The sequence below is a fragment of the Prinia subflava genome, chromosome 27 (genome assembly GCF_021018805.1).
Source record: "Prinia subflava isolate CZ2003 ecotype Zambia chromosome 27, Cam_Psub_1.2, whole genome shotgun sequence".
NCBI classification, from domain to species: Eukaryota; Metazoa; Chordata; class Aves; order Passeriformes; family Cisticolidae; genus Prinia; species Prinia subflava.
The window spans coordinates 915,979-943,878 of NC_086273.1; the positions used below are offsets into that span (position 1 = coordinate 915,979).

The 27,900-nt window shown below is 52.8% G+C and overlaps 3 protein-coding genes across 6 annotated transcripts; all 3 read left to right on the plus strand.

Annotated features, from left to right (window-relative positions):
* Positions 1 to 1,497: 1,497 nt before the first annotated feature.
* Positions 1,498 to 6,117, plus strand: LOC134562365 (uncharacterized). Of its 2 annotated transcripts, XM_063419741.1 has the most exons (5): positions 1,500 to 2,142; positions 4,165 to 4,269; positions 4,917 to 5,048; positions 5,392 to 5,539; positions 5,702 to 6,117. In XM_063419741.1, exons 1-5 carry the CDS (start codon positions 2,079 to 2,081, stop codon positions 6,090 to 6,092), a joined length of 840 nt encoding a protein of 279 aa, XP_063275811.1. In that variant the 5' UTR covers positions 1,500 to 2,078; the 3' UTR covers positions 6,093 to 6,117. The 2 variants fall into 2 exon arrangements, 1 of the variants encoding a protein (XP_063275811.1); XR_010083145.1 differs by having other exon boundaries at positions 1,498 to 2,325; positions 4,917 to 5,539.
* Positions 6,118 to 12,065: 5,948 nt separating this feature from the next.
* Positions 12,066 to 16,685, plus strand: LOC134562364 (uncharacterized). Of its 2 annotated transcripts, XM_063419740.1 has the most exons (5): positions 12,068 to 12,710; positions 14,733 to 14,837; positions 15,485 to 15,616; positions 15,960 to 16,107; positions 16,270 to 16,685. In XM_063419740.1, exons 1-5 carry the CDS (start codon positions 12,647 to 12,649, stop codon positions 16,658 to 16,660), a joined length of 840 nt encoding a protein of 279 aa, XP_063275810.1. In that variant the 5' UTR covers positions 12,068 to 12,646; the 3' UTR covers positions 16,661 to 16,685. The 2 variants fall into 2 exon arrangements, 1 of the variants encoding a protein (XP_063275810.1); XR_010083144.1 differs by having other exon boundaries at positions 12,066 to 12,893; positions 15,485 to 16,107.
* A 5,980-nt stretch (positions 16,686 to 22,665) lies between these two features.
* LOC134562372 (uncharacterized) lies at positions 22,666 to 27,253 on the plus strand. Of its 2 annotated transcripts, XM_063419749.1 has the most exons (5): positions 22,668 to 23,278; positions 25,301 to 25,405; positions 26,053 to 26,184; positions 26,528 to 26,675; positions 26,838 to 27,253. In XM_063419749.1, the coding sequence occupies exons 1-5, from the start codon at positions 23,215 to 23,217 to the stop codon at positions 27,226 to 27,228; spliced, it is 840 nt and encodes a 279-aa protein (XP_063275819.1). In that variant the 5' UTR covers positions 22,668 to 23,214; the 3' UTR covers positions 27,229 to 27,253. The 2 variants fall into 2 exon arrangements, 1 of the variants encoding a protein (XP_063275819.1); XR_010083149.1 differs by having other exon boundaries at positions 22,666 to 23,461; positions 26,053 to 26,675.
* Positions 27,254 to 27,900: the final 647 nt, after the last annotated feature.

Sequence of the window (27,900 nt, forward strand, 5' to 3'; positions counted from 1 at the left end):
AAAACCTTATTATCTTGGGGAACAGCAACCCCAGGAAAATACCCAGGGAACAGCAACCCTGGGGGAAGATTTCACCACCTCGGGGAACGGCCGCCCCGAGGGGAATCTCGGGGAACATCAACCCTGAGAACGTAGCTTTCAACAGAGAAGAAGTCACAAGTGTCGCCCTGACTTGTACTGAGCTCCATCAGAGTAGGACCCCTAGACTCTGAGCCATTTAACTGAGGTCTTTGGACGTTCCCGTGAGGACGAGACCCCCGGACCTGGTGTCGACGACAGCAGGGACGACGTGCTCCTCCTCTTCGACGTCGACCCGGGAGCAGCGGAGGCGGCGGCGCGCACCCCTCGAGCTCCCACCCCAAGGCTGAAATCTTTTAATAAAGGCTTTTAAAAAGGAGAAGAAGCTCTCCTGGCCCTAATTTATAACACTTCTGTGATCTGGCTGATGGTGCCTCTTCACAGGACCACTGGACTTCCCTGGACTCACCTCAGCCCACACCATTCTCATGCCCCTGCTGCCAGTACCAGCAGGAATATTTTATATTAGAGGAAAACGATTATTTTAGTGATAGCATGTAAATAAATATATTTCTAAAAGCAGTAAGTTCTTGCCTGTTGTGGCTGTTTCTGTTGGGGTAGAATGCCCAGAGCTGGGAACAGGGCTGGAGCTGTGAGATGAGCTGTGAGAAACCTGCACTGCAGTGCAGAACCTGTTTGTGCCAGCCTCAGCCTGCTTTCCCAGCAATGGCCATCAGCAAGGCTTTCCTGCACCAGTACAGGGACATGCTGGTGAGATGTGCAAAGGCTTGTCCAAGAGCTCATTTGTGATGCTGCCTGAAGGACTGTGCCCCGTGGAAGAGTGACCCACATTGCAGCAATCTGTGGAGAACGTTTGTTCCTGGGATGCACTCACACTGGTGAAAAAGGTGGGGGCTGTCTCCCATGGGAGGTACCCCAGACTGGTGCAGAGGGCAGGCCAAGGCTCTTTGCAGCAGAGAGTTTTGCCTCAACCCTTGAATGAAGCCCTACAAAGTCTTGTCATATAGACATCCACACATGCAGCCCTGCAGATGCTCATGTGAACTGAGAGCTGCGGGATACGCGCAGGGTCATGCCCTGGAGTGCCATTTCTGAACTGCCTCGGCTGCTTCTGAGGCAGCTGACATGCCGACGTGCCACTGCACCATGGATTTAACATGGTGCAGCGAAAACCACCCCTGGGTGTTTCTTTGTCATGATCTCGTGTGTTGCTCTGTCCAGTTGTCACTCCCTTGGTTTCTCGCTGTATCGCTGTTCTTTCCCACTCCCCCTATGTCTTGCTGCCCAGCCAAGGCTTCTTCCACAGACTCCATCCTGCCCCAGTCCAGACTTTGCTCCCTCCTGCTCCCTCCTCCTCATTCTGCCTCTCTTCCTCTGTCCCTGCTGTCTCTTCCTGCATCTCTGGTCCTGTTCCCTATGCTTTTGCTCTCCTTGCCTCTCTGTTCCGCTTCCTGTCCTTCACACTTCCGTCTTTACTTCTCAGCTCCGCTCCCTGCGCCACGCTCAGCTCACACTCCCAGGCGAACTGCCCCGGCAGCCATTCTCTGCAGGCGGGAGACGGCGGGGAGCGGTCCTGCAGCGGCGAGTCGGGCCCGGGACAGGCGCCTCGGCCCTGGGGCCGGAGCGGGGCCGCTCCGAGCCAGCGGAGGCAGCTGGAGCTGCGGCCCGGGGAGCGGGGCCGCCGCAGCCCCACAGCCCCGGGGCCGCCCCTCAGGGCCCCGCGCGGAATGGCGGCAGCGGCGGGAAGGAGCCCGCGGGCGGCGGGCAGCTCCGCCTCCCTGCCGTGCCACACGCGGCAGCTGGCCTCAGGAGCACCGCCGGTGGTGTGGGGACACTGGTCCCACAGCTGGGGACGAGCCGCCGAGCAGCACAATGCCGCGGAATGCATTAAGGGAGAGAGTGCGTGTATGAGCGAGTTAAGGAGCAAAGAAGGGCAGAGTTCATCGGTGCCTCCCCTCGGAGAGGAACGGAGGGCCCGAGATGGCACCCAGACGCAAGGCCGAGGCACCTGACCGGCCTGCCTGGGTTCTGGGTAGGAGATGTCACCGAGAGACCCTCTAGCCTGGTACGGCCCTCTGCTGATCATGTGCTGCAGCCTTCAAGGTGGGCATCGACGTGTGCTTGATTCCAGAGGATGGCATTGGCTGAGTTTATGCAGCCGGGCAGCTGGAGACTGCTTATGAGCCTTGGAGACATGCCAGAGGTGGAAAGCTGTCAGTGCCTCTGTGCTTGTGGCTGTAAACCCCCCAGGGTTTAACTGGTGCTTCCTGGCCAATTGTACCAAAGGTGCTGTATCAGGCTTTCCAAGAGGTTCTGAGCTGAAGGTGCCTGGCACACATAAGTCATGAATATTTCCTTCTAGGAAGAGCTACTCAGCTGAAAGGCCACCTGTGTTAACTCTTACCTGTGGGAACTGACACCTTTGTGTGTAACGCCTGGCAGTTCCTCATGATGTCCAAGGACAAGCAAGAGGGAGCTCAGGGCCTCTGGAAGACTGCTTGAGGCATGTGGGGCACACATAGTGTTCACTTCTGCCACTTGCAGTTAACCAGACACAGGAAGGTTCTAGAGATGAGCACGTGGCGTCCTGGTGTTCCCAGCAAAAGTGTGGGGATTTGACTGTGGGTTGGTCTACAGGACACGAAGCCCCTGATGGTGGCACTTGGGCCGCACCTGCTGCAAAGGGAAAAAGGATTTTTGCTCAGGGGTTATTGGGGGTCCTTGAGAGAGCTTTAATCAGGGTTGGAAATGGAAAGGGAATAAAGCAGGCTCGCTTGGGAGATGCCTGAGCACTGCACATCCATGTAGGCATGAGAATAGAGTAGCGAGAAAGTGCTGCCTTCAAAGGTCACAAAACTGTAGCAGAATTATCGGGAAAAGCATGCTTCCTGCCAGAATGGTGCCAAGACAAAAATGGTACTGAAGAACAGCACTTGCAGTGGGGTTTTTTAATGCAGCCTTCATAAGGGGCTTTTGATAGGGATTGCTGAGGAATAAAGAGTGCCTCTGCATTCCTCCTCACAGTGCTGCCTCCCAGAATACCTCCACCCTTCTCTACCTGTGCTCCTTACAGGCCTGTGCAGAATGAGGAGATTCAATAGAGGGAAGGTGCATGAATTCACCAGGCAATATGAGCATATACTAGGGAGTTCACAGACACCACTTTGCTGTGAGATCACAGAGCCCTGTTTGATGTGAGGTCCCAGAGCCCCACTGTGCTCTTCAGTGCTCACTCTGGGCAACACTGGAGAAGCAGCAGTGGCAGTGGAGGCACAATGTTGCGAGCACGGGGGGTCTTGGTCCTGACCCACTACCTCCTGCTCCTGTTTCTCCTGGCCCTGCAAGCACAGAATGCCCAGAGTGCTCCAATACCTGGGCAGGGAGCAGGTAGGCAGGCAGGGGCCAGCACACAGCCCTGGCTGGTGGCAGTGGGGCCAGGGCTGGGCCTGGCTGAGCCAGGAAGCCACCATGGTGTAGGCAGTGGGGCAGACACACCAGGAGAGGTGTGAGGGGCTGCAGCTGCTGCAGGGTGCAGCGTGGAGAGAGGTTCCTAAGGAGCAGGGAGGTGGGGAGACAACAGTTCAGGCCCAGAACCTTGGCCCTGAGTTATCTGTCACTCTGCACTGGTCAGCCATCAAATTCAGCTCTGGTTAGCCGTGGCTCAGCACTGGGTTTTCCACCACCCAGCACTGCTTATTCAGCCTCCTGACCACGCTCCAGGGCTGACCCAACCACAGGTTGTGTGAGCATGCCATGGCTTTTCACTTCACGGGAGAGCTGCCAGCTCAGTGTCCCAAGGGCAGTCAGACCCCTCTGCAGCTGTGACAATACAGACCTGCCTGTGCGTGCCCTGTCAGGACCTTTCTCATCCAGGCCTTGAAGTGTGACCATGACGGCACTGCATATGATGGTAACTTCTTGTGGGTGTTTGGTTGTAGTTGTGGACAGAGAGAGTGCTCTTTCAGCCCCTGAGCTAGAGCCAGATTCTATGCTGATTCCGAGTTGGTATCTCAAGCGTGAGTAATCAGTCTCTACGCCTTCACAAGAATGAGCACTACTTTTCCTTGTGCTATTCATGGGAAATGTGCCTTCCTAGGTTAACATCCATTTTTAAATCTAACATAGGTAAGGATTATGACAAGGTCCCTGGAGGATTCCCTGGAGGATTCCCTGAAGGATTCCCTGAAGTTCCAGAAGACCTCCTGACAGCCTGGGATGAAGCTTCATCTGGTTAGTATATCCCACTCTGTTTTTACCCTGGGACCTGGGAAGCTGAGCTTTTGGCTCCTGTAGGGATGTGCTGTATCCTGGACAGCCAGAAGCACTCAGGCAGAGTCTTGCTGCTGGAACACTCCACTTCATACCTCCTGGGCTGAGCCATGGAGATGGTACAACACAGCGCCTGCTCCCGGTTTTGCTTCCGGATGATTGCCAGGGGCATCTCCTGCTGCTGCTGCAAGTTGTACCATTACTGGCCAGAGCTGCTGTGTGCAGACATTGGCATCCAGATGTGGGGAAAAAGGCCTGTGCTGAATCTGTGTTCGCCTCACACTCAGCACAGCACTGAGGCAGAAATGATACCCCATGAAATCGTGGCTGCCCCTGACAAACCTCAGGGTCAGGAATGGGTTGGAGCTGGACCCCAAGCGTGAGGGTGAACCTGAAGGGACTCCTTGTGTGGGATTTGGTTGATGAAGTCTTGGGTGGTTTGGGTCTGTGTTTTTTGTTGTATAGCAGAAAATCTGTCTGTGGATTCCTCTTGTCTTTGGGGATAGAGGACTCCTTACTGCCACTTTCCAGAATGCCTAGGCTGTGGTACCTTGCTCCTGGAAAGGGACAGTGACTTCTATTTAAACTGTCCTGTGTTCTTTCTGAAGAGAGAGATGATGAAAACCCTGATGTGCTGGAAACCATTCCTATGGAAGAAAGTGACAGTGTGCCGGGCTCAGATACAAAAATAGAACCAATACAGGATACCAACCCACTTATTGAGCCTCAGGAGTTTTCAGGTGAGTGCCTGGGAGATGCTGTCTTGGGAAAAGAGAAGAGTTTCAGCTGTATCTCTGCAGGTCGCTCCATAGATGAATTGCAGGTGCTCAGCACACAGCCCTGGCCTGCAGCTTAGAGGAGCAGACAGGAGCAGTGCTGTTCCCTGGCACACACTGCGTTCTTCTCCATGGGAACATTAGGAGATCCCTCTTGGTCCCTGGTGCTAAAACGCCAGAGCCAGAGGGACCAATCTCTGAAGACAACAATCCTTGGGCACCTGAAGTGCACTGTGAGATTATCCCTAGTGCAGAGTACAAACATCGTCTCTTGCATTGTCTCGCACATTGTCTTTTCTCCTGCCAGGTTCAGCTGCTGGGCAAAAAGCTGAGACTGCTGGACACTGTGACCCGAGCAAGTACTACATCCTAGGGACAGTAGCAGCCTCGGCTTTGCTTCTGCTTGGGGCAGTGTGTGGGTATATTGTCATGTATCAGCTGCTGAAGAGAGACAGGTGAGTTATTTATTGCTGCCATTGGTAATGAAGTGTTTGCACCGTGCTCGAGTGCCAAGGCAGCACCTGGCAGTGCTCTGCGGAAACCTCTGCAGTGCAATGCTTTAACTGTGCTCTAAATTAATATCTATGAGGAGTCCTCTGGGAAATCTGTTTCTACAGGAGGACGCAGGAAGACAAAGAAGCACTAGGACAAGACTACACTGGTTCTTCCTGGGAAAGGCGTGGTCATCCTAGAGGTAAAGGTGAAGCAGAGTCAGGAGGAGGACCAGGAAGGGATGAGACAGCCCAAGGCAACAGGTTCCGGGACAGCTGCCGCCTGTTTCCTGAGGTCTTTGCAGCAGAGCTTGCCCAGCGGTACAAGAACATGGGCGCAGACCCCTCACCTCTGCCCACGTGTCCCTTCTGTGATCTGGCTGATGGTGCCTCTTCACAGGACCACTGGATTTCCCTGGACTCACCTCAGCCCACACCATTCTCATGCTCCTGCTGCCAGTACCAGCAGGAATATTTTATATTAGAGGAAAACGATTATTTTAGTGATAGCATGTAAATAAATATATTTCTAAAAGCAGTAAGTTCTTGCCTGTTGTGGCTGTTTCTGTTGGGGTAGAATGCCCAGAGCTGGGAACAGGGCTGGAGCTGTGAGATGAGCTGTGAGGAACCTGCACTGCAGTGCGGGACCTGTTTGTGCCAGCCTCAGCCTGCTTTCCCAGCAATGGCCATCAACAAGGCTTTCCTGCACCAGTACAGGGACATGCTGGTGACGAGTGACATGCAAAATCTTCTCTACTACCTCATTTGGGATGCTGCCCTGAATCAGGATGCTCTGGGCAGAGAGGGAAGGATGTTCTGGGAAAGACACCTGTCCAGTGCTGAGTACATCAAGGAGACCTGACATGGTGACTTAGGTCACAGGGGATGTGGCAGGTCCCACCCACAGAGCTCAGATCAAGGATCAAGGAGCAGAAAGTTGGAGCCAGGCTGAGTGAGGGACAGAGGGGAAGGGATCTGATATTAGTCACAGGAGTGGTATTAAAAATAAAATTGATAGCAGAGACAACGATTATAATAAAAAGGATGGTCTTTTACCACAGATGACAGGACAAAGTCATAGGTGGAACAAAGCACAGGAAGTGTGCTGTGGTGTTTTGCTTGAGTGAGTGGGGCAGTTGCAGGTTCTATGTGGCTCCTTAATTACTGTTTTGGGATTTGACTTAACTTTTGGTTCAGGGAGGTTAAGACTGAGGCAATATACACCTGGGTATTTCCCACTCAGTGTCTAAAGTGATGGACTGTAAGACTGTGAAGAAAGAGGCCTTCCAGGTGGGAGGATGTGGGAACCAAGCTAGCTGAGATGGATAATACCTTAGCCCAGGTATCTTACGCAGAAACCACAAACCTGACACCATGGGAGGTGGGATATGGAAATTAGGAGACTAATGGCATCATTCCAAACTAGGTCATGTCTCTGGGTCTGGTTCTCCATGGGTTCAAACCTTTGACATAAAAAGTCACGTCCCTATCCCACATTTGGGACTGGACACTTGCCCTCAGATAATCTTATATATTGTTAAGTTAGCCACACACATGCATCTTTGGATGCTGTCCCTTGGACCGTGTGGTCTCTGTGTTTGCTATTTTACCACGATTAAAGTTCTATTTTTGGGCACTGCATCATTCCCGCTCCTCTATTCTAAGGGGACCACAACCGGAATCACAATGCAGACTGTGATTGGAAGAAGTGACAGAATGCCCATCTCACACCAGGGAGCTGCCCTGGGGTCACGAGTCAGATTCACTGTGGTCCTGTGGCTTTTGCCCATGCTTGCTCCTGCTCAGCCATCTACAGCCAAAGCTAGCAGTGGGAGTGCAGCAAAACTCTTGTCCAAGAAACGCAGCACAGCTCTCTGAGGCTGCCTGTCTCCTGCAGTGTGTGGGGAGGATATTGGCAGCAGCAATTGCCAGAGAGATGCTTGAAGGCGTCTCTGGACACTGTGCGGTTTGGGGGTGTTTTGTATGCTTCTGGCTCAGGCGGTAAAGACTGACAATGCTACTCCCCAGACAATGCGATTCCCTTGGAAGTGGTGAAGAGGAAGCACTGAGGTGCTCACCCTTGCCCCTCGCCTCTCCACAGCAGCTCCAGCTCCACCTCTGGGCTGCCCATCACGGGCCTCTCAGCAGCCTCTGAGATTTCCCCCTCCTGAGAGGGCAGGCCAAGGCTCTTTGCAGCAGAGAGTTTTGCCTCAACCCTTGAATGAAGCCCTACAAAGTCTTGTCATATAGACATCCACACGTGCAGCCCTGCAGATGCTCATGTGAACTGAGAGCTGCGGGATATGCGCAGGGTCATGCCCTGGAGTGCCATTTCTGAACTGCCTCGGCTGCTTCTGAGGCAGCTGACATGCCGACGTGCCACTGCACCATGGATTTAACATGGTGCAGCGAAAACCACCCCTGGGTGTCTCTTTGTCGTGATCTCTGCACGGACACGGCTGTGAAGAATTTGACGGCCTTTGTTGTTTTAACTTGTCAAGTCCCAGTGAGTCTATATTAAAGAAAATCAAGCTGCTGAAAGAAGATGTAAAAGAACTGAAAACTGAAAAGGACCCAGAATGGTTCCAAAATTTATTTGGACATTTTGGATTTAAAGGATGGGTTGTTGCACTTTTGAATCAGTTACTTTGGATTGTCGCTGTGATAGTGATTGTATTACTGATGTTTACTTGTTTAGTTAAGGGCTTTAAGAGAGCAGTAGCAGAGGTCTTTTTAATCAATAAAAAAGGGGGAGTTGAAGAAAGCCCTCCAGACAGTGACACTCTCCCTTGGAGGGAGAGTGTACTGTGAAGAAACAATAACCCCTTGGGGAAGTTTCCCCTCGAAGTTAGCTATCTCTTTTTGTTGGCCCAAAGTCAGTTATGCTTACCCCATTGGTTCAAAGTTTGCTAGCCTTCCCCCATTGGGTCAAAGTTGCCATTGGTTCAAAAGTTACTTCACCCTGCCTTCCCGCACCATGATTGGTGCATTTTCGATCCTCTCCCTGATTGGAGGGTTTTTCAATCCGCGCTGCGATTGGCCCTCGTGGAAAACCCCGCCCCTTTCAAACCACATAAAAGTAGCATGCTTGAGACCCACGGGGTCTTCGATCTTCTGATGTCGACGGTTCCTGCCCTCGAATAAAGAAGCTCTGGAGATCCTCGACTCTCGCCTCTCCTTCCTGCGCCGCTTGGGGAAGAAGCTTGCAGGCAGAGCTGCCCATCTAGCTCTCGCCTCCTCTGACGGCATGAGGCCACAGAGCTCCGCTTTGTGAGCTGCCCAGAGCGGTTGCCTTGGCATCCGCCTCACAAAAGAGCTGAACGCTGCTTAGGTGAGCCTGTGCCCCTGAGGCAGAGAGCGTCCTTTTAAGGACGACTCGCAGCAAGAGGGTGCGGCCCGCCGAAGACCCGCGAGGACGGACCGTGGAGTGGTCAGCAAGCCTCGCCCATCGCGGACGAGCCGCGGCAAGTCCTCTGGGAAACCTGTTTCTACAGGAGGACGCAGGAAGACAAAGAAGCACTAGGGCAAGACTACACTGGTTCTTCCTGGGAAAGGCGTGGTCATCCTAGAGGTAAAGGTGAAGCAGAGTCAGGAGGAGGACCAGGAAGGGATGAGACAGCCCAAGGCAACAGGTTCCGGGACAGCTGCCGCCTGTTTCCTGAGGTCTTTGCAGCAGAGCTTGCCCAGCGGTACAAGAACATGGGCGCAGACCCCTCACCTCTGCCCACGTGTCCCTTCTGTAAGAAATAGAGGTTATGAAGGCCCCACCTTGAGGTTAGTTCTCCCATGTTGTCTCGTTCTGTTACCAACTGTTATTCTCACTGTCGTGTAATAGTTGTAATTACTGTATCTTACTTCTACCCCAAGGATTCATTTATGTATCCCCTGCCCTCCTACAAGTTACCGTTTATTGTATCCATTGCATTCATCTGTGTAGGCCCTGTTCACCTAGGTGTTTGCATGTTGCAGTCCAGTGTATTCATTGTATTGGTTTGTGCTCCCTTTTCTCTCTCATGTATTACTGTTTTATGTACTCACCCTGTGTACCCTCCTGTTCTCCTGTGTGATGCTGATCCTCCCCAAAGCCCCCTCCTCTTGTTTTTCCATCGGGAAACCGCCCGCTGCTCCCACCATCTCTGCTCTGCTCTCCATGTGGCCTAAAAATGGCCCTGCCAGCTACCCATACCTCACAAAATGGCTGCCCCACAGACAGAATATGCAAAGGAGCTGGCATATAGCCAAGTTGAGTGAAATAAACCTTTAAATCAGCCAACCTAGAAAGAGTTCTTACAAAAGAAACATAACACCTAATAAAGAAAAGACGTAGTGTTGGAGTCCAGAAGATCCCTCTGACAGCCCTGGAGAGTCAGGGGGCTGTACAGGGGGGTCTGGGATCTGTACAAGGGGGTCAGCCAGCCTCCCACAGAGCCCAGAAGGACTCCGATTCTGGCTTCTATCCATGGAAGTGATTGCTCACATGAAGGAAGAATCACAGATCCCAAGAATTTAGAAGTAGATAGTAGTTTGTTATAGAGTATAAATATAGAGATTAGGATTCATAGTATACGGGGCTGAGAGGACAAGATGGAGGAATTGGGGAGTGGCCCCTAGTTTCCTTGTTCTTGTTCTCATCCCCCATCTTTTGCTGATTTGGACTTTAGAGATTGGTTTAGAATAGAACTGACATGTTAGCGTAGCAAGTTAGTATTGGTAATGTTCTGTAAACAATAAATACGTCTTGGACTGTGGTTGGCTCGGGAGTACGGTACATAAGGTACGGGGCTCTCTGATCCGCCCCAGTCCAGCAGCAGCCCAGTCCAGCGGCAGCCCAGCGCCAGTCCAACGGCGTGTCTTGCTTTGCTGGGGACGCCTTGCAAAGCCGAACAAGAACTGTTAGATAATATGAAATAAACAACCTTGATAACTTGAGCTGCTGGACTCACAGTGTCGTCTCTGCCTTTGGTGTGAAACGCTCAGGGCAAAGAGAAGACAGAAAACCTTATTATCTTGGGGAACAGCAACCCCAGGAAAATACCCAGGGAACAGCAACCCTGGGGGAAGATTTCACCACCTCGGGGAACGGCCGCCCCGAGGGGAATCTCGGGGAACATCAACCCTGAGAACGTAGCTTTCAACAGAGAAGAAGTCACAAGTGTCGCCCTGACTTGTACTGAGCTCCATCAGAGTAGGACCCCTAGACTCTGAGCCATTTAACTGAGGTCTTTGGACGTTCCCGTGAGGACGAGACCCCCGGACCTGGTGTCGACGACAGCAGGGACGACGTGCTCCTCCTCTTCGACGTCGACCCGGGAGCAGCGGAGGCGGCGGCGCGCACCCCTCGAGCTCCCACCCCAAGGCTGAAATCTTTTAATAAAGGCTTTTAAAAAGGAGAAGAAGCTCTCCTGGCCCTAATTTATAACACTTCTGTGATCTGGCTGATGGTGCCTCTTCACAGGACCACTGGACTTCCCTGGACTCACCTCAGCCCACACCATTCTCATGCCCCTGCTGCCAGTACCAGCAGGAATATTTTATATTAGAGGAAAACGATTATTTTAGTGATAGCATGTAAATAAATATATTTCTAAAAGCAGTAAGTTCTTGCCTGTTGTGGCTGTTTCTGTTGGGGTAGAATGCCCAGAGCTGGGAACAGGGCTGGAGCTGTGAGATGAGCTGTGAGAAACCTGCACTGCAGTGCAGAACCTGTTTGTGCCAGCCTCAGCCTGCTTTCCCAGCAATGGCCATCAGCAAGGCTTTCCTGCACCAGTACAGGGACATGCTGGTGAGATGTGCAAAGGCTTGTCCAAGAGCTCATTTGTGATGCTGCCTGAAGGACTGTGCCCCGTGGAAGAGTGACCCACATTGCAGCAATCTGTGGAGAACGTTTGTTCCTGGGATGCACTCACACTGGTGAAAAAGGTGGGGGCTGTCTCCCATGGGAGGTACCCCAGACTGGTGCAGAGGGCAGGCCAAGGCTCTTTGCAGCAGAGAGTTTTGCCTCAACCCTTGAATGAAGCCCTACAAAGTCTTGTCATATAGACATCCACACATGCAGCCCTGCAGATGCTCATGTGAACTGAGAGCTGCGGGATACGCGCAGGGTCATGCCCTGGAGTGCCATTTCTGAACTGCCTCGGCTGCTTCTGAGGCAGCTGACATGCCGACGTGCCACTGCACCATGGATTTAACATGGTGCAGCGAAAACCACCCCTGGGTGTTTCTTTGTCATGATCTCGTGTGTTGCTCTGTCCAGTTGTCACTCCCTTGGTTTCTCGCTGTATCGCTGTTCTTTCCCACTCCCCCTATGTCTTGCTGCCCAGCCAAGGCTTCTTCCACAGACTCCATCCTGCCCCAGTCCAGACTTTGCTCCCTCCTGCTCCCTCCTCCTCATTCTGCCTCTCTTCCTCTGTCCCTGCTGTCTCTTCCTGCATCTCTGGTCCTGTTCCCTATGCTTTTGCTCTCCTTGCCTCTCTGTTCCGCTTCCTGTCCTTCACACTTCCGTCTTTACTTCTCAGCTCCGCTCCCTGCGCCACGCTCAGCTCACACTCCCAGGCGAACTGCCCCGGCAGCCATTCTCTGCAGGCGGGAGACGGCGGGGAGCGGTCCTGCAGCGGCGAGTCGGGCCCGGGACAGGCGCCTCGGCCCTGGGGCCGGAGCGGGGCCGCTCCGAGCCAGCGGAGGCAGCTGGAGCTGCGGCCCGGGGAGCGGGGCCGCCGCAGCCCCACAGCCCCGGGGCCGCCCCTCAGGGCCCCGCGCGGAATGGCGGCAGCGGCGGGAAGGAGCCCGCGGGCGGCGGGCAGCTCCGCCTCCCTGCCGTGCCACACGCGGCAGCTGGCCTCAGGAGCACCGCCGGTGGTGTGGGGACACTGGTCCCACAGCTGGGGACGAGCCGCCGAGCAGCACAATGCCGCGGAATGCATTAAGGGAGAGAGTGCGTGTATGAGCGAGTTAAGGAGCAAAGAAGGGCAGAGTTCATCGGTGCCTCCCCTCGGAGAGGAACGGAGGGCCCGAGATGGCACCCAGACGCAAGGCCGAGGCACCTGACCGGCCTGCCTGGGTTCTGGGTAGGAGATGTCACCGAGAGACCCTCTAGCCTGGTACGGCCCTCTGCTGATCATGTGCTGCAGCCTTCAAGGTGGGCATCGACGTGTGCTTGATTCCAGAGGATGGCATTGGCTGAGTTTATGCAGCCGGGCAGCTGGAGACTGCTTATGAGCCTTGGAGACATGCCAGAGGTGGAAAGCTGTCAGTGCCTCTGTGCTTGTGGCTGTAAACCCCCCAGGGTTTAACTGGTGCTTCCTGGCCAATTGTACCAAAGGTGCTGTATCAGGCTTTCCAAGAGGTTCTGAGCTGAAGGTGCCTGGCACACATAAGTCATGAATATTTCCTTCTAGGAAGAGCTACTCAGCTGAAAGGCCACCTGTGTTAACTCTTACCTGTGGGAACTGACACCTTTGTGTGTAACGCCTGGCAGTTCCTCATGATGTCCAAGGACAAGCAAGAGGGAGCTCAGGGCCTCTGGAAGACTGCTTGAGGCATGTGGGGCACACATAGTGTTCACTTCTGCCACTTGCAGTTAACCAGACACAGGAAGGTTCTAGAGATGAGCACGTGGCGTCCTGGTGTTCCCAGCAAAAGTGTGGGGATTTGACTGTGGGTTGGTCTACAGGACACGAAGCCCCTGATGGTGGCACTTGGGCCGCACCTGCTGCAAAGGGAAAAAGGATTTTTGCTCAGGGGTTATTGGGGGTCCTTGAGAGAGCTTTAATCAGGGTTGGAAATGGAAAGGGAATAAAGCAGGCTCGCTTGGGAGATGCCTGAGCACTGCACATCCATGTAGGCATGAGAATAGAGTAGCGAGAAAGTGCTGCCTTCAAAGGTCACAAAACTGTAGCAGAATTATCGGGAAAAGCATGCTTCCTGCCAGAATGGTGCCAAGACAAAAATGGTACTGAAGAACAGCACTTGCAGTGGGGTTTTTTAATGCAGCCTTCATAAGGGGCTTTTGATAGGGATTGCTGAGGAATAAAGAGTGCCTCTGCATTCCTCCTCACAGTGCTGCCTCCCAGAATACCTCCACCCTTCTCTACCTGTGCTCCTTACAGGCCTGTGCAGAATGAGGAGATTCAATAGAGGGAAGGTGCATGAATTCACCAGGCAATATGAGCATATACTAGGGAGTTCACAGACACCACTTTGCTGTGAGATCACAGAGCCCTGTTTGATGTGAGGTCCCAGAGCCCCACTGTGCTCTTCAGTGCTCACTCTGGGCAACACTGGAGAAGCAGCAGTGGCAGTGGAGGCACAATGTTGCGAGCACGGGGGGTCTTGGTCCTGACCCACTACCTCCTGCTCCTGTTTCTCCTGGCCCTGCAAGCACAGAATGCCCAGAGTGCTCCAATACCTGGGCAGGGAGCAGGTAGGCAGGCAGGGGCCAGCACACAGCCCTGGCTGGTGGCAGTGGGGCCAGGGCTGGGCCTGGCTGAGCCAGGAAGCCACCATGGTGTAGGCAGTGGGGCAGACACACCAGGAGAGGTGTGAGGGGCTGCAGCTGCTGCAGGGTGCAGCGTGGAGAGAGGTTCCTAAGGAGCAGGGAGGTGGGGAGACAACAGTTCAGGCCCAGAACCTTGGCCCTGAGTTATCTGTCACTCTGCACTGGTCAGCCATCAAATTCAGCTCTGGTTAGCCGTGGCTCAGCACTGGGTTTTCCACCACCCAGCACTGCTTATTCAGCCTCCTGACCACGCTCCAGGGCTGACCCAACCACAGGTTGTGTGAGCATGCCATGGCTTTTCACTTCACGGGAGAGCTGCCAGCTCAGTGTCCCAAGGGCAGTCAGACCCCTCTGCAGCTGTGACAATACAGACCTGCCTGTGCGTGCCCTGTCAGGACCTTTCTCATCCAGGCCTTGAAGTGTGACCATGACGGCACTGCATATGATGGTAACTTCTTGTGGGTGTTTGGTTGTAGTTGTGGACAGAGAGAGTGCTCTTTCAGCCCCTGAGCTAGAGCCAGATTCTATGCTGATTCCGAGTTGGTATCTCAAGCGTGAGTAATCAGTCTCTACGCCTTCACAAGAATGAGCACTACTTTTCCTTGTGCTATTCATGGGAAATGTGCCTTCCTAGGTTAACATCCATTTTTAAATCTAACATAGGTAAGGATTATGACAAGGTCCCTGGAGGATTCCCTGGAGGATTCCCTGAAGGATTCCCTGAAGTTCCAGAAGACCTCCTGACAGCCTGGGATGAAGCTTCATCTGGTTAGTATATCCCACTCTGTTTTTACCCTGGGACCTGGGAAGCTGAGCTTTTGGCTCCTGTAGGGATGTGCTGTATCCTGGACAGCCAGAAGCACTCAGGCAGAGTCTTGCTGCTGGAACACTCCACTTCATACCTCCTGGGCTGAGCCATGGAGATGGTACAACACAGCGCCTGCTCCCGGTTTTGCTTCCGGATGATTGCCAGGGGCATCTCCTGCTGCTGCTGCAAGTTGTACCATTACTGGCCAGAGCTGCTGTGTGCAGACATTGGCATCCAGATGTGGGGAAAAAGGCCTGTGCTGAATCTGTGTTCGCCTCACACTCAGCACAGCACTGAGGCAGAAATGATACCCCATGAAATCGTGGCTGCCCCTGACAAACCTCAGGGTCAGGAATGGGTTGGAGCTGGACCCCAAGCGTGAGGGTGAACCTGAAGGGACTCCTTGTGTGGGATTTGGTTGATGAAGTCTTGGGTGGTTTGGGTCTGTGTTTTTTGTTGTATAGCAGAAAATCTGTCTGTGGATTCCTCTTGTCTTTGGGGATAGAGGACTCCTTACTGCCACTTTCCAGAATGCCTAGGCTGTGGTACCTTGCTCCTGGAAAGGGACAGTGACTTCTATTTAAACTGTCCTGTGTTCTTTCTGAAGAGAGAGATGATGAAAACCCTGATGTGCTGGAAACCATTCCTATGGAAGAAAGTGACAGTGTGCCGGGCTCAGATACAAAAATAGAACCAATACAGGATACCAACCCACTTATTGAGCCTCAGGAGTTTTCAGGTGAGTGCCTGGGAGATGCTGTCTTGGGAAAAGAGAAGAGTTTCAGCTGTATCTCTGCAGGTCGCTCCATAGATGAATTGCAGGTGCTCAGCACACAGCCCTGGCCTGCAGCTTAGAGGAGCAGACAGGAGCAGTGCTGTTCCCTGGCACACACTGCGTTCTTCTCCATGGGAACATTAGGAGATCCCTCTTGGTCCCTGGTGCTAAAACGCCAGAGCCAGAGGGACCAATCTCTGAAGACAACAATCCTTGGGCACCTGAAGTGCACTGTGAGATTATCCCTAGTGCAGAGTACAAACATCGTCTCTTGCATTGTCTCGCACATTGTCTTTTCTCCTGCCAGGTTCAGCTGCTGGGCAAAAAGCTGAGACTGCTGGACACTGTGACCCGAGCAAGTACTACATCCTAGGGACAGTAGCAGCCTCGGCTTTGCTTCTGCTTGGGGCAGTGTGTGGGTATATTGTCATGTATCAGCTGCTGAAGAGAGACAGGTGAGTTATTTATTGCTGCCATTGGTAATGAAGTGTTTGCACCGTGCTCGAGTGCCAAGGCAGCACCTGGCAGTGCTCTGCGGAAACCTCTGCAGTGCAATGCTTTAACTGTGCTCTAAATTAATATCTATGAGGAGTCCTCTGGGAAATCTGTTTCTACAGGAGGACGCAGGAAGACAAAGAAGCACTAGGACAAGACTACACTGGTTCTTCCTGGGAAAGGCGTGGTCATCCTAGAGGTAAAGGTGAAGCAGAGTCAGGAGGAGGACCAGGAAGGGATGAGACAGCCCAAGGCAACAGGTTCCGGGACAGCTGCCGCCTGTTTCCTGAGGTCTTTGCAGCAGAGCTTGCCCAGCGGTACAAGAACATGGGCGCAGACCCCTCACCTCTGCCCACGTGTCCCTTCTGTGATCTGGCTGATGGTGCCTCTTCACAGGACCACTGGATTTCCCTGGACTCACCTCAGCCCACACCATTCTCATGCTCCTGCTGCCAGTACCAGCAGGAATATTTTATATTAGAGGAAAACGATTATTTTAGTGATAGCATGTAAATAAATATATTTCTAAAAGCAGTAAGTTCTTGCCTGTTGTGGCTGTTTCTGTTGGGGTAGAATGCCCAGAGCTGGGAACAGGGCTGGAGCTGTGAGATGAGCTGTGAGGAACCTGCACTGCAGTGCGGGACCTGTTTGTGCCAGCCTCAGCCTGCTTTCCCAGCAATGGCCATCAACAAGGCTTTCCTGCACCAGTACAGGGACATGCTGGTGACGAGTGACATGCAAAATCTTCTCTACTACCTCATTTGGGATGCTGCCCTGAATCAGGATGCTCTGGGCAGAGAGGGAAGGATGTTCTGGGAAAGACACCTGTCCAGTGCTGAGTACATCAAGGAGACCTGACATGGTGACTTAGGTCACAGGGGATGTGGCAGGTCCCACCCACAGAGCTCAGATCAAGGATCAAGGAGCAGAAAGTTGGAGCCAGGCTGAGTGAGGGACAGAGGGGAAGGGATCTGATATTAGTCACAGGAGTGGTATTAAAAATAAAATTGATAGCAGAGACAACGATTATAATAAAAAGGATGGTCTTTTACCACAGATGACAGGACAAAGTCATAGGTGGAACAAAGCACAGGAAGTGTGCTGTGGTGTTTTGCTTGAGTGAGTGGGGCAGTTGCAGGTTCTATGTGGCTCCTTAATTACTGTTTTGGGATTTGACTTAACTTTTGGTTCAGGGAGGTTAAGACTGAGGCAATATACACCTGGGTATTTCCCACTCAGTGTCTAAAGTGATGGACTGTAAGACTGTGAAGAAAGAGGCCTTCCAGGTGGGAGGATGTGGGAACCAAGCTAGCTGAGATGGATAATACCTTAGCCCAGGTATCTTACGCAGAAACCACAAACCTGACACCATGGGAGGTGGGATATGGAAATTAGGAGACTAATGGCATCATTCCAAACTAGGTCATGTCTCTGGGTCTGGTTCTCCATGGGTTCAAACCTTTGACATAAAAAGTCACGTCCCTATCCCACATTTGGGACTGGACACTTGCCCTCAGATAATCTTATATATTGTTAAGTTAGCCACACACATGCATCTTTGGATGCTGTCCCTTGGACCGTGTGGTCTCTGTGTTTGCTATTTTACCACGATTAAAGTTCTATTTTTGGGCACTGCATCATTCCCGCTCCTCTATTCTAAGGGGACCACAACCGGAATCACAATGCAGACTGTGATTGGAAGAAGTGACAGAATGCCCATCTCACACCAGGGAGCTGCCCTGGGGTCACGAGTCAGATTCACTGTGGTCCTGTGGCTTTTGCCCATGCTTGCTCCTGCTCAGCCATCTACAGCCAAAGCTAGCAGTGGGAGTGCAGCAAAACTCTTGTCCAAGAAACGCAGCACAGCTCTCTGAGGCTGCCTGTCTCCTGCAGTGTGTGGGGAGGATATTGGCAGCAGCAATTGCCAGAGAGATGCTTGAAGGCGTCTCTGGACACTGTGCGGTTTGGGGGTGTTTTGTATGCTTCTGGCTCAGGCGGTAAAGACTGACAATGCTACTCCCCAGACAATGCGATTCCCTTGGAAGTGGTGAAGAGGAAGCACTGAGGTGCTCACCCTTGCCCCTCGCCTCTCCACAGCAGCTCCAGCTCCACCTCTGGGCTGCCCATCACGGGCCTCTCAGCAGCCTCTGAGATTTCCCCCTCCTGAGAGGGCAGGCCAAGGCTCTTTGCAGCAGAGAGTTTTGCCTCAACCCTTGAATGAAGCCCTACAAAGTCTTGTCATATAGACATCCACACGTGCAGCCCTGCAGATGCTCATGTGAACTGAGAGCTGCGGGATATGCGCAGGGTCATGCCCTGGAGTGCCATTTCTGAACTGCCTCGGCTGCTTCTGAGGCAGCTGACATGCCGACGTGCCACTGCACCATGGATTTAACATGGTGCAGCGAAAACCACCCCTGGGTGTCTCTTTGTCGTGATCTCTGCACGGACACGGCTGTGAAGAATTTGACGGCCTTTGTTGTTTTAACTTGTCAAGTCCCAGTGAGTCTATATTAAAGAAAATCAAGCTGCTGAAAGAAGATGTAAAAGAACTGAAAACTGAAAAGGACCCAGAATGGTTCCAAAATTTATTTGGACATTTTGGATTTAAAGGATGGGTTGTTGCACTTTTGAATCAGTTACTTTGGATTGTCGCTGTGATAGTGATTGTATTACTGATGTTTACTTGTTTAGTTAAGGGCTTTAAGAGAGCAGTAGCAGAGGTCTTTTTAATCAATAAAAAAGGGGGAGTTGAAGAAAGCCCTCCAGACAGTGACACTCTCCCTTGGAGGGAGAGTGTACTGTGAAGAAACAATAACCCCTTGGGGAAGTTTCCCCTCGAAGTTAGCTATCTCTTTTTGTTGGCCCAAAGTCAGTTATGCTTACCCCATTGGTTCAAAGTTTGCTAGCCTTCCCCCATTGGGTCAAAGTTGCCATTGGTTCAAAAGTTACTTCACCCTGCCTTCCCGCACCATGATTGGTGCATTTTCGATCCTCTCCCTGATTGGAGGGTTTTTGAATCCGCGCTGCGATTGGCCCTCGTGGAAAACCCCGCCCCTTTCAAACCACATAAAAGTAGCATGCTTGAGACCCACGGGGTCTTCGATCTTCTGATGTCGACGGTTCCTGCCCTCGAATAAAGAAGCTCTGGAGATCCTCGACTCTCGCCTCTCCTTCCTGCGCCGCTTGGGGAAGAAGCTTGCAGGCAGAGCTGCCCATCTAGCTCTCGCCTCCTCTGACGGCATGAGGCCACAGAGCTCCGCTTTGTGAGCTGCCCAGAGCGGTTGCCTTGGCATCCGCCTCACAAAAGAGCTGAACGCTGCTTAGGTGAGCCTGTGCCCCTGAGGCAGAGAGCGTCCTTTTAAGGACGACTCGCAGCAAGAGGGTGCGGCCCGCCGAAGACCCGCGAGGACGGACCGTGGAGTGGTCAGCAAGCCTCGCCCATCGCGGACGAGCCGCGGCAAGTCCTCTGGGAAACCTGTTTCTACAGGAGGACGCAGGAAGACAAAGAAGCACTAGGGCAAGACTACAGTGGTTCTTCCTGGGAAAGGCGTGGTCATCCTAGAGGTAAAGGTGAAGCAGAGTCAGGAGGAGGACCAGGAAGGGATGAGACAGCCCAAGGCAACAGGTTCCGGGACAGCTGCCGCCTGTTTCCTGAGGTCTTTGCAGCAGAGCTTGCCCAGCGGTACAAGAACATGGGCGCAGACCCCTCACCTCTGCCCACGTGTCCCTTCTGTAAGAAATAGAGGTTATGAAGGCCCCACCTTGAGGTTAGTTCTCCCATGTTGTCTCGTTCTGTTACCAACTGTTATTCTCACTGTCGTGTAATAGTTGTAATTACTGTATCTTACTTCTACCCCAAGGATTCATTTATGTATCCCCTGCCCTCCTACAAGTTACCGTTTATTGTATCCATTGCATTCATCTGTGTAGGCCCTGTTCACCTAGGTGTTTGCATGTTGCAGTCCAGTGTATTCATTGTATTGGTTTGTGCTCCCTTTTCTCTCTCATGTATTACTGTTTTATGTACTCACCCTGTGTACCCTCCTGTTCTCCTGTGTGATGCTGATCCTCCCCAAAGCCCCCTCCTCTTGTTTTTCCATCGGGAAACCGCCCGCTGCTCCCACCATCTCTGCTCTGCTCTCCATGTGGCCTAAAAATGGCCCTGCCAGCTACCCATACCTCACAAAATGGCTGCCCCACAGACAGAATATGCAAAGGAGCTGGCATATAGCCAAGTTGAGTGAAATAAACCTTTAAATCAGCCAACCTAGAAAGAGTTCTTACAAAAGAAACATAACACCTAATAAAGAAAAGACGTAGTGTTGGAGTCCAGAAGATCCCTCTGACAGCCCTGGAGAGTCAGGGGGCTGTACAGGGGGGTCTGGGATCTGTACAAGGGGGTCAGCCAGCCTCCCACAGAGCCCAGAAGGACTCCGATTCTGGCTTCTATCCATGGAAGTGATTGCTCACATGAAGGAAGAATCACAGATCCCAAGAATTTAGAAGTAGATAGTAGTTTGTTATAGAGTATAAATATAGAGATTAGGATTCATAGTATACGGGGCTGAGAGGACAAGATGGAGGAATTGGGGAGTGGCCCCTAGTTTCCTTGTTCTTGTTCTCATCCCCCATCTTTTGCTGATTTGGACTTTAGAGATTGGTTTAGAATAGAACTGACATGTTAGCGTAGCAAGTTAGTATTGGTAATGTTCTGTAAACAATAAATACGTCTTGGACTGTGGTTGGCTCGGGAGTACGGTACATAAGGTACGGGGCTCTCTGATCCGCCCCAGTCCAGCAGCAGCCCAGTCCAGCGGCAGCCCAGCGCCAGTCCAACGGCGTGTCTTGCTTTGCTGGGGACGCCTTGCAAAGCCGAACAAGAACTGTTAGATAATATGAAATAAACAACCTTGATAACTTGAGCTGCTGGACTCACAGTGTCGTCTCTGCCTTTGGTGTGAAACGCTCAGGGCAAAGAGAAGACAGAAAACCTTATTATCTTGGGGAACAGCAACCCCAGGAAAATACCCAGGGAACAGCAACCCTGGGGGAAGATTTCACCACCTCGGGGAACGGCCGCCCCGAGGGGAATCTCGGGGAACATCAACCCTGAGAACGTAGCTTTCAACAGAGAAGAAGTCACAAGTGTCGCCCTGACTTGTACTGAGCTCCATCAGAGTAGGACCCCTAGACTCTGAGCCATTTAACTGAGGTCTTTGGACGTTCCCGTGAGGACGAGACCCCCGGACCTGGTGTCGACGACAGCAGGGACGACGTGCTCCTCCTCTTCGACGTCGACCCGGGAGCAGCGGAGGCGGCGGCGCGCACCCCTCGAGCTCCCACCCCAAGGCTGAAATCTTTTAATAAAGGCTTTTAAAAAGGAGAAGAAGCTCTCCTGGCCCTAATTTATAACACTTCTGTGATCTGGCTGATGGTGCCTCTTCACAGGACCACTGGACTTCCCTGGACTCACCTCAGCCCACACCATTCTCATGCCCCTGCTGCCAGTACCAGCAGGAATATTTTATATTAGAGGAAAACGATTATTTTAGTGATAGCATGTAAATAAATATATTTCTAAAAGCAGTAAGTTCTTGCCTGTTGTGGCTGTTTCTGTTGGGGTAGAATGCCCAGAGCTGGGAACAGGGCTGGAGCTGTGAGATGAGCTGTGAGAAACCTGCACTGCAGTGCAGAACCTGTTTGTGCCAGCCTCAGCCTGCTTTCCCAGCAATGGCCATCAGCAAGGCTTTCCTGCACCAGTACAGGGACATGCTGGTGAGATGTGCAAAGGCTTGTCCAAGAGCTCATTTGTGATGCTGCCTGAAGGACTGTGCCCCGTGGAAGAGTGACCCACATTGCAGCAATCTGTGGAGAACGTTTGTTCCTGGGATGCACTCACACTGGTGAAAAAGGTGGGGGCTGTCTCCCATGGGAGGTACCCCAGACTGGTGCAGAGGGCAGGCCAAGGCTCTTTGCAGCAGAGAGTTTTGCCTCAACCCTTGAATGAAGCCCTACAAAGTCTTGTCATATAGACATCCACACATGCAGCCCTGCAGATGCTCATGTGAACTGAGAGCTGCGGGATACGCGCAGGGTCATGCCCTGGAGTGTCATTTCTGAACTGCCTCGGCTGCTTCTGAGGCAGCTGACATGCCGACGTGCCACTGCACCATGGATTTAACATGGTGCAGCGAAAACCACCCCTGGGTGTTTCTTTGTCATGATCTCGTGTGTTGCTCTGTCCAGTTGTCACTCCCTTGGTTTCTCGCTGTATCGCTGTTCTTTCCCACTCCCCCTATGTCTTGCTGCCCAGCCAAGGCTTCTTCCACAGACTCCATCCTGCCCCAGTCCAGACTTTGCTCCCTCCTGCTCCCTCCTCCTCATTCTGCCTCTCTTCCTCTGTCCCTGCTGTCTCTTCCTGCATCTCTGGTCCTGTTCCCTATGCTTTTGCTCTCCTTGCCTCTCTGTTCCGCTTCCTGTCCTTCACACTTCCGTCTTTACTTCTCAGCTCCGCTCCCTGCGCCACGCTCAGCTCACACTCCCAGGCGAACTGCCCCGGCAGCCATTCTCTGCAGGCAGGAGACGGCGGGGAGCGGTCCTGCAGCGGCGAGTCGGGCCCGGGACAGGCGCCTCGGCCCTGGGGCCGGAGCGGGGCCGCTCCGAGCCAGCGGAGGCAGCTGGAGCTGCGGCCCGGGGAGCGGGGCCGCCGCAGCCCCACAGCCCCGGGGCCGCCCCTCAGGGCCCCGCGCGGAATGGCGGCAGCGGCGGGAAGGAGCCCGCGGGCGGCGGGCAGCTCCGCCTCCCTGCCGTGCCACACGCGGCAGCTGGCCTCAGGAGCACCGCCGGTGGTGTGGGGACACTGGTCCCACAGCTGGGGACGAGCCGCCGAGCAGCACAATGCCGCGGAATGCATTAAGGGAGAGAGTGCGTGTATGAGCGAGTTAAGGAGCAAAGAAGGGCAGAGTTCATCGGTGCCTCCCCTCGGAGAGGAACGGAGGGCCCGAGATGGCACCCAGACGCAAGGCCGAGGCACCTGACCGGCCTGCCTGGGTTCTGGGTAGGAGATGTCACCGAGAGACCCTCTAGCCTGGTACGGCCCTCTGCTGATCATGTGCTGCAGCCTTCAAGGTGGGCATCGACGTGTGCTTGATTCCAGAGGATGGCATTGGCTGAGTTTATGCAGCCGGGCAGCTGGAGACTGCTTATGAGCCTTGGAGACATGCCAGAGGTGGAAAGCTGTCAGTGCCTCTGTGCTTGTGGCTGTAAACCCCCCAGGGTTTAACTGGTGCTTCCTGGCCAATTGTACCAAAGGTGCTGTATCAGGCTTTCCAAGAGGTTCTGAGCTGAAGGTGCCTGGCACACATAAGTCATGAATATTTCCTTCTAGGAAGAGCTACTCAGCTGAAAGGCCACCTGTGTTAACTCTTACCTGTGGGAACTGACACCTTTGTGTGTAACGCCTGGCAGTTCCTCATGATGTCCAAGGACAAGCAAGAGGGAGCTCAGGGCCTCTGGAAGACTGCTTGAGGCATGTGGGGCACACATAGTGTTCACTTCTGCCACTTGCAGTTAACCAGACACAGGAAGGTTCTAGAGATGAGCACGTGGCGTCCTGGTGTTCCCAGCAAAAGTGTGGGGATTTGACTGTGGGTTGGTCTACAGGACACGAAGCCCCTGATGGTGGCACTTGGGCCGCACCTGCTGCAAAGGGAAAAAGGATTTTTGCTCAGGGGTTATTGGGGGTCCTTGAGAGAGCTTTAATCAGGGTTGGAAATGGAAAGGGAATAAAGCAGGCTCGCTTGGGAGATGCCTGAGCACTGCACATCCATGTAGGCATGAGAATAGAGTAGCGAGAAAGTGCTGCCTTCAAAGGTCACAAAACTGTAGCAGAATTATCGGGAAAAGCATGCTTCCTGCCAGAATGGTGCCAAGACAAAAATGGTACTGAAGAACAGCACTTGCAGTGGGGTTTTTTAATGCAGCCTTCATAAGGGGCTTTTGATAGGGATTGCTGAGGAATAAAGAGTGCCTCTGCATTCCTCCTCACAGTGCTGCCTCCCAGAATACCTCCACCCTTCTCTACCTGTGCTCCTTACAGGCCTGTGCAGAATGAGGAGATTCAATAGAGGGAAGGTGCATGAATTCACCAGGCAATATGAGCATATACTAGGGAGTTCACAGACACCACTTTGCTGTGAGATCACAGAGCCCTGTTTGATGTGAGGTCCCAGAGCCCCACTGTGCTCTTCAGTGCTCACTCTGGGCAACACTGGAGAAGCAGCAGTGGCAGTGGAGGCACAATGTTGCGAGCACGGGGGGTCTTGGTCCTGACCCACTACCTCCTGCTCCTGTTTCTCCTGGCCCTGCAAGCACAGAATGCCCAGAGTGCTCCAATACCTGGGCAGGGAGCAGGTAGGCAGGCAGGGGCCAGCACACAGCCCTGGCTGGTGGCAGTGGGGCCAGGGCTGGGCCTGGCTGAGCCAGGAAGCCACCATGGTGTAGGCAGTGGGGCAGACACACCAGGAGAGGTGTGAGGGGCTGCAGCTGCTGCAGGGTGCAGCGTGGAGAGAGGTTCCTAAGGAGCAGGGAGGTGGGGAGACAACAGTTCAGGCCCAGAACCTTGGCCCTGAGTTATCTGTCACTCTGCACTGGTCAGCCATCAAATTCAGCTCTGGTTAGCCGTGGCTCAGCACTGGGTTTTCCACCACCCAGCACTGCTTATTCAGCCTCCTGACCACGCTCCAGGGCTGACCCAACCACAGGTTGTGTGAGCATGCCATGGCTTTTCACTTCACGGGAGAGCTGCCAGCTCAGTGTCCCAAGGGCAGTCAGACCCCTCTGCAGCTGTGACAATACAGACCTGCCTGTGCGTGCCCTGTCAGGACCTTTCTCATCCAGGCCTTGAAGTGTGACCATGACGGCACTGCATATGATGGTAACTTCTTGTGGGTGTTTGGTTGTAGTTGTGGACAGAGAGAGTGCTCTTTCAGCCCCTGAGCTAGAGCCAGATTCTATGCTGATTCCGAGTTGGTATCTCAAGCGTGAGTAATCAGTCTCTACGCCTTCACAAGAATGAGCACTACTTTTCCTTGTGCTATTCATGGGAAATGTGCCTTCCTAGGTTAACATCCATTTTTAAATCTAACATAGGTAAGGATTATGACAAGGTCCCTGGAGGATTCCCTGGAGGATTCCCTGAAGGATTCCCTGAAGTTCCAGAAGACCTCCTGACAGCCTGGGATGAAGCTTCATCTGGTTAGTATATCCCACTCTGTTTTTACCCTGGGACCTGGGAAGCTGAGCTTTTGGCTCCTGTAGGGATGTGCTGTATCCTGGACAGCCAGAAGCACTCAGGCAGAGTCTTGCTGCTGGAACACTCCACTTCATACCTCCTGGGCTGAGCCATGGAGATGGTACAACACAGCGCCTGCTCCCGGTTTTGCTTCCGGATGATTGCCAGGGGCATCTCCTGCTGCTGCTGCAAGTTGTACCATTACTGGCCAGAGCTGCTGTGTGCAGACATTGGCATCCAGATGTGGGGAAAAAGGCCTGTGCTGAATCTGTGTTCGCCTCACACTCAGCACAGCACTGAGGCAGAAATGATACCCCATGAAATCGTGGCTGCCCCTGACAAACCTCAGGGTCAGGAATGGGTTGGAGCTGGACCCCAAGCGTGAGGGTGAACCTGAAGGGACTCCTTGTGTGGGATTTGGTTGATGAAGTCTTGGGTGGTTTGGGTCTGTGTTTTTTGTTGTATAGCAGAAAATCTGTCTGTGGATTCCTCTTGTCTTTGGGGATAGAGGACTCCTTACTGCCACTTTCCAGAATGCCTAGGCTGTGGTACCTTGCTCCTGGAAAGGGACAGTGACTTCTATTTAAACTGTCCTGTGTTCTTTCTGAAGAGAGAGATGATGAAAACCCTGATGTGCTGGAAACCATTCCTATGGAAGAAAGTGACAGTGTGCCGGGCTCAGATACAAAAATAGAACCAATACAGGATACCAACCCACTTATTGAGCCTCAGGAGTTTTCAGGTGAGTGCCTGGGAGATGCTGTCTTGGGAAAAGAGAAGAGTTTCAGCTGTATCTCTGCAGGTCGCTCCATAGATGAATTGCAGGTGCTCAGCACACAGCCCTGGCCTGCAGCTTAGAGGAGCAGACAGGAGCAGTGCTGTTCCCTGGCACACACTGCGTTCTTCTCCATGGGAACATTAGGAGATCCCTCTTGGTCCCTGGTGCTAAAACGCCAGAGCCAGAGGGACCAATCTCTGAAGACAACAATCCTTGGGCACCTGAAGTGCACTGTGAGATTATCCCTAGTGCAGAGTACAAACATCGTCTCTTGCATTGTCTCGCACATTGTCTTTTCTCCTGCCAGGTTCAGCTGCTGGGCAAAAAGCTGAGACTGCTGGACACTGTGACCCGAGCAAGTACTACATCCTAGGGACAGTAGCAGCCTCGGCTTTGCTTCTGCTTGGGGCAGTGTGTGGGTATATTGTCATGTATCAGCTGCTGAAGAGAGACAGGTGAGTTATTTATTGCTGCCATTGGTAATGAAGTGTTTGCACCGTGCTCGAGTGCCAAGGCAGCACCTGGCAGTGCTCTGCGGAAACCTCTGCAGTGCAATGCTTTAACTGTGCTCTAAATTAATATCTATGAGGAGTCCTCTGGGAAATCTGTTTCTACAGGAGGACGCAGGAAGACAAAGAAGCACTAGGACAAGACTACACTGGTTCTTCCTGGGAAAGGCGTGGTCATCCTAGAGGTAAAGGTGAAGCAGAGTCAGGAGGAGGACCAGGAAGGGATGAGACAGCCCAAGGCAACAGGTTCCGGGACAGCTGCCGCCTGTTTCCTGAGGTCTTTGCAGCAGAGCTTGCCCAGCGGTACAAGAACATGGGCGCAGACCCCTCACCTCTGCCCACGTGTCCCTTCTGTGATCTGGCTGATGGTGCCTCTTCACAGGACCACTGGATTTCCCTGGACTCACCTCAGCCCACACCATTCTCATGCTCCTGCTGCCAGTACCAGCAGGAATATTTTATATTAGAGGAAAACGATTATTTTAGTGATAGCATGTAAATAAATATATTTCTAAAAGCAGTAAGTTCTTGCCTGTTGTGGCTGTTTCTGTTGGGGTAGAATGCCCAGAGCTGGGAACAGGGCTGGAGCTGTGAGATGAGCTGTGAGGAACCTGCACTGCAGTGCGGGACCTGTTTGTGCCAGCCTCAGCCTGCTTTCCCAGCAATGGCCATCAACAAGGCTTTCCTGCACCAGTACAGGGACATGCTGGTGACGAGTGACATGCAAAATCTTCTCTACTACCTCATTTGGGATGCTGCCCTGAATCAGGATGCTCTGGGCAGAGAGGGAAGGATGTTCTGGGAAAGACACCTGTCCAGTGCTGAGTACATCAAGGAGACCTGACATGGTGACTTAGGTCACAGGGGATGTGGCAGGTCCCACCCACAGAGCTCAGATCAAGGATCAAGGAGCAGAAAGTTGGAGCCAGGCTGAGTGAGGGACAGAGGGGAAGGGATCTGATATTAGTCACAGGAGTGGTATCAAAAATAAAATTGATAGCAGAGACAACGATTATAATAAAAAGGATGGTCTTTTACCACAGATGACAGGACAAAGTCATAGGTGGAACAAAGCACAGGAAGTGTGCTGTGGTGTTTTGCTTGAGTGAGTGGGGCAGTTGCAGGTTCTATGTGGCTCCTTAATTACTGTTTTGGGATTTGACTTAACTTT

What these genes read in the sequence shown, in the direction of transcription:
- LOC134562364 (XM_063419740.1), top strand. Translation starts at nt 12,647, where the DNA reads ATGTCACCGAGAGACCCTCTAGCCTGGTACGGCCCTCTGCTGATCATG. An exon ending in CATGTGCTGCAGCCTTCAAG is followed by an intron (nt 12,711 to 14,732) that starts GTGGGCATCGAC and finishes AATCTAACATAG; the next exon opens with GTAAGGATTATGACAAGGTC. An exon ending in CTGGGATGAAGCTTCATCTG is followed by an intron (nt 14,838 to 15,484) that starts GTTAGTATATCC and finishes TTCTTTCTGAAG; the next exon opens with AGAGAGATGATGAAAACCCT.
- LOC134562372 (XM_063419749.1), top strand. Translation starts at nt 23,215, where the DNA reads ATGTCACCGAGAGACCCTCTAGCCTGGTACGGCCCTCTGCTGATCATG. An exon ending in CATGTGCTGCAGCCTTCAAG is followed by an intron (nt 23,279 to 25,300) that starts GTGGGCATCGAC and finishes AATCTAACATAG; the next exon opens with GTAAGGATTATGACAAGGTC. An exon ending in CTGGGATGAAGCTTCATCTG is followed by an intron (nt 25,406 to 26,052) that starts GTTAGTATATCC and finishes TTCTTTCTGAAG; the next exon opens with AGAGAGATGATGAAAACCCT.
- LOC134562365 (XM_063419741.1), top strand. Translation starts at nt 2,079, where the DNA reads ATGTCACCGAGAGACCCTCTAGCCTGGTACGGCCCTCTGCTGATCATG. An exon ending in CATGTGCTGCAGCCTTCAAG is followed by an intron (nt 2,143 to 4,164) that starts GTGGGCATCGAC and finishes AATCTAACATAG; the next exon opens with GTAAGGATTATGACAAGGTC. An exon ending in TGAGCCTCAGGAGTTTTCAG is followed by an intron (nt 5,049 to 5,391) that starts GTGAGTGCCTGG and finishes TTCTCCTGCCAG; the next exon opens with GTTCAGCTGCTGGGCAAAAA.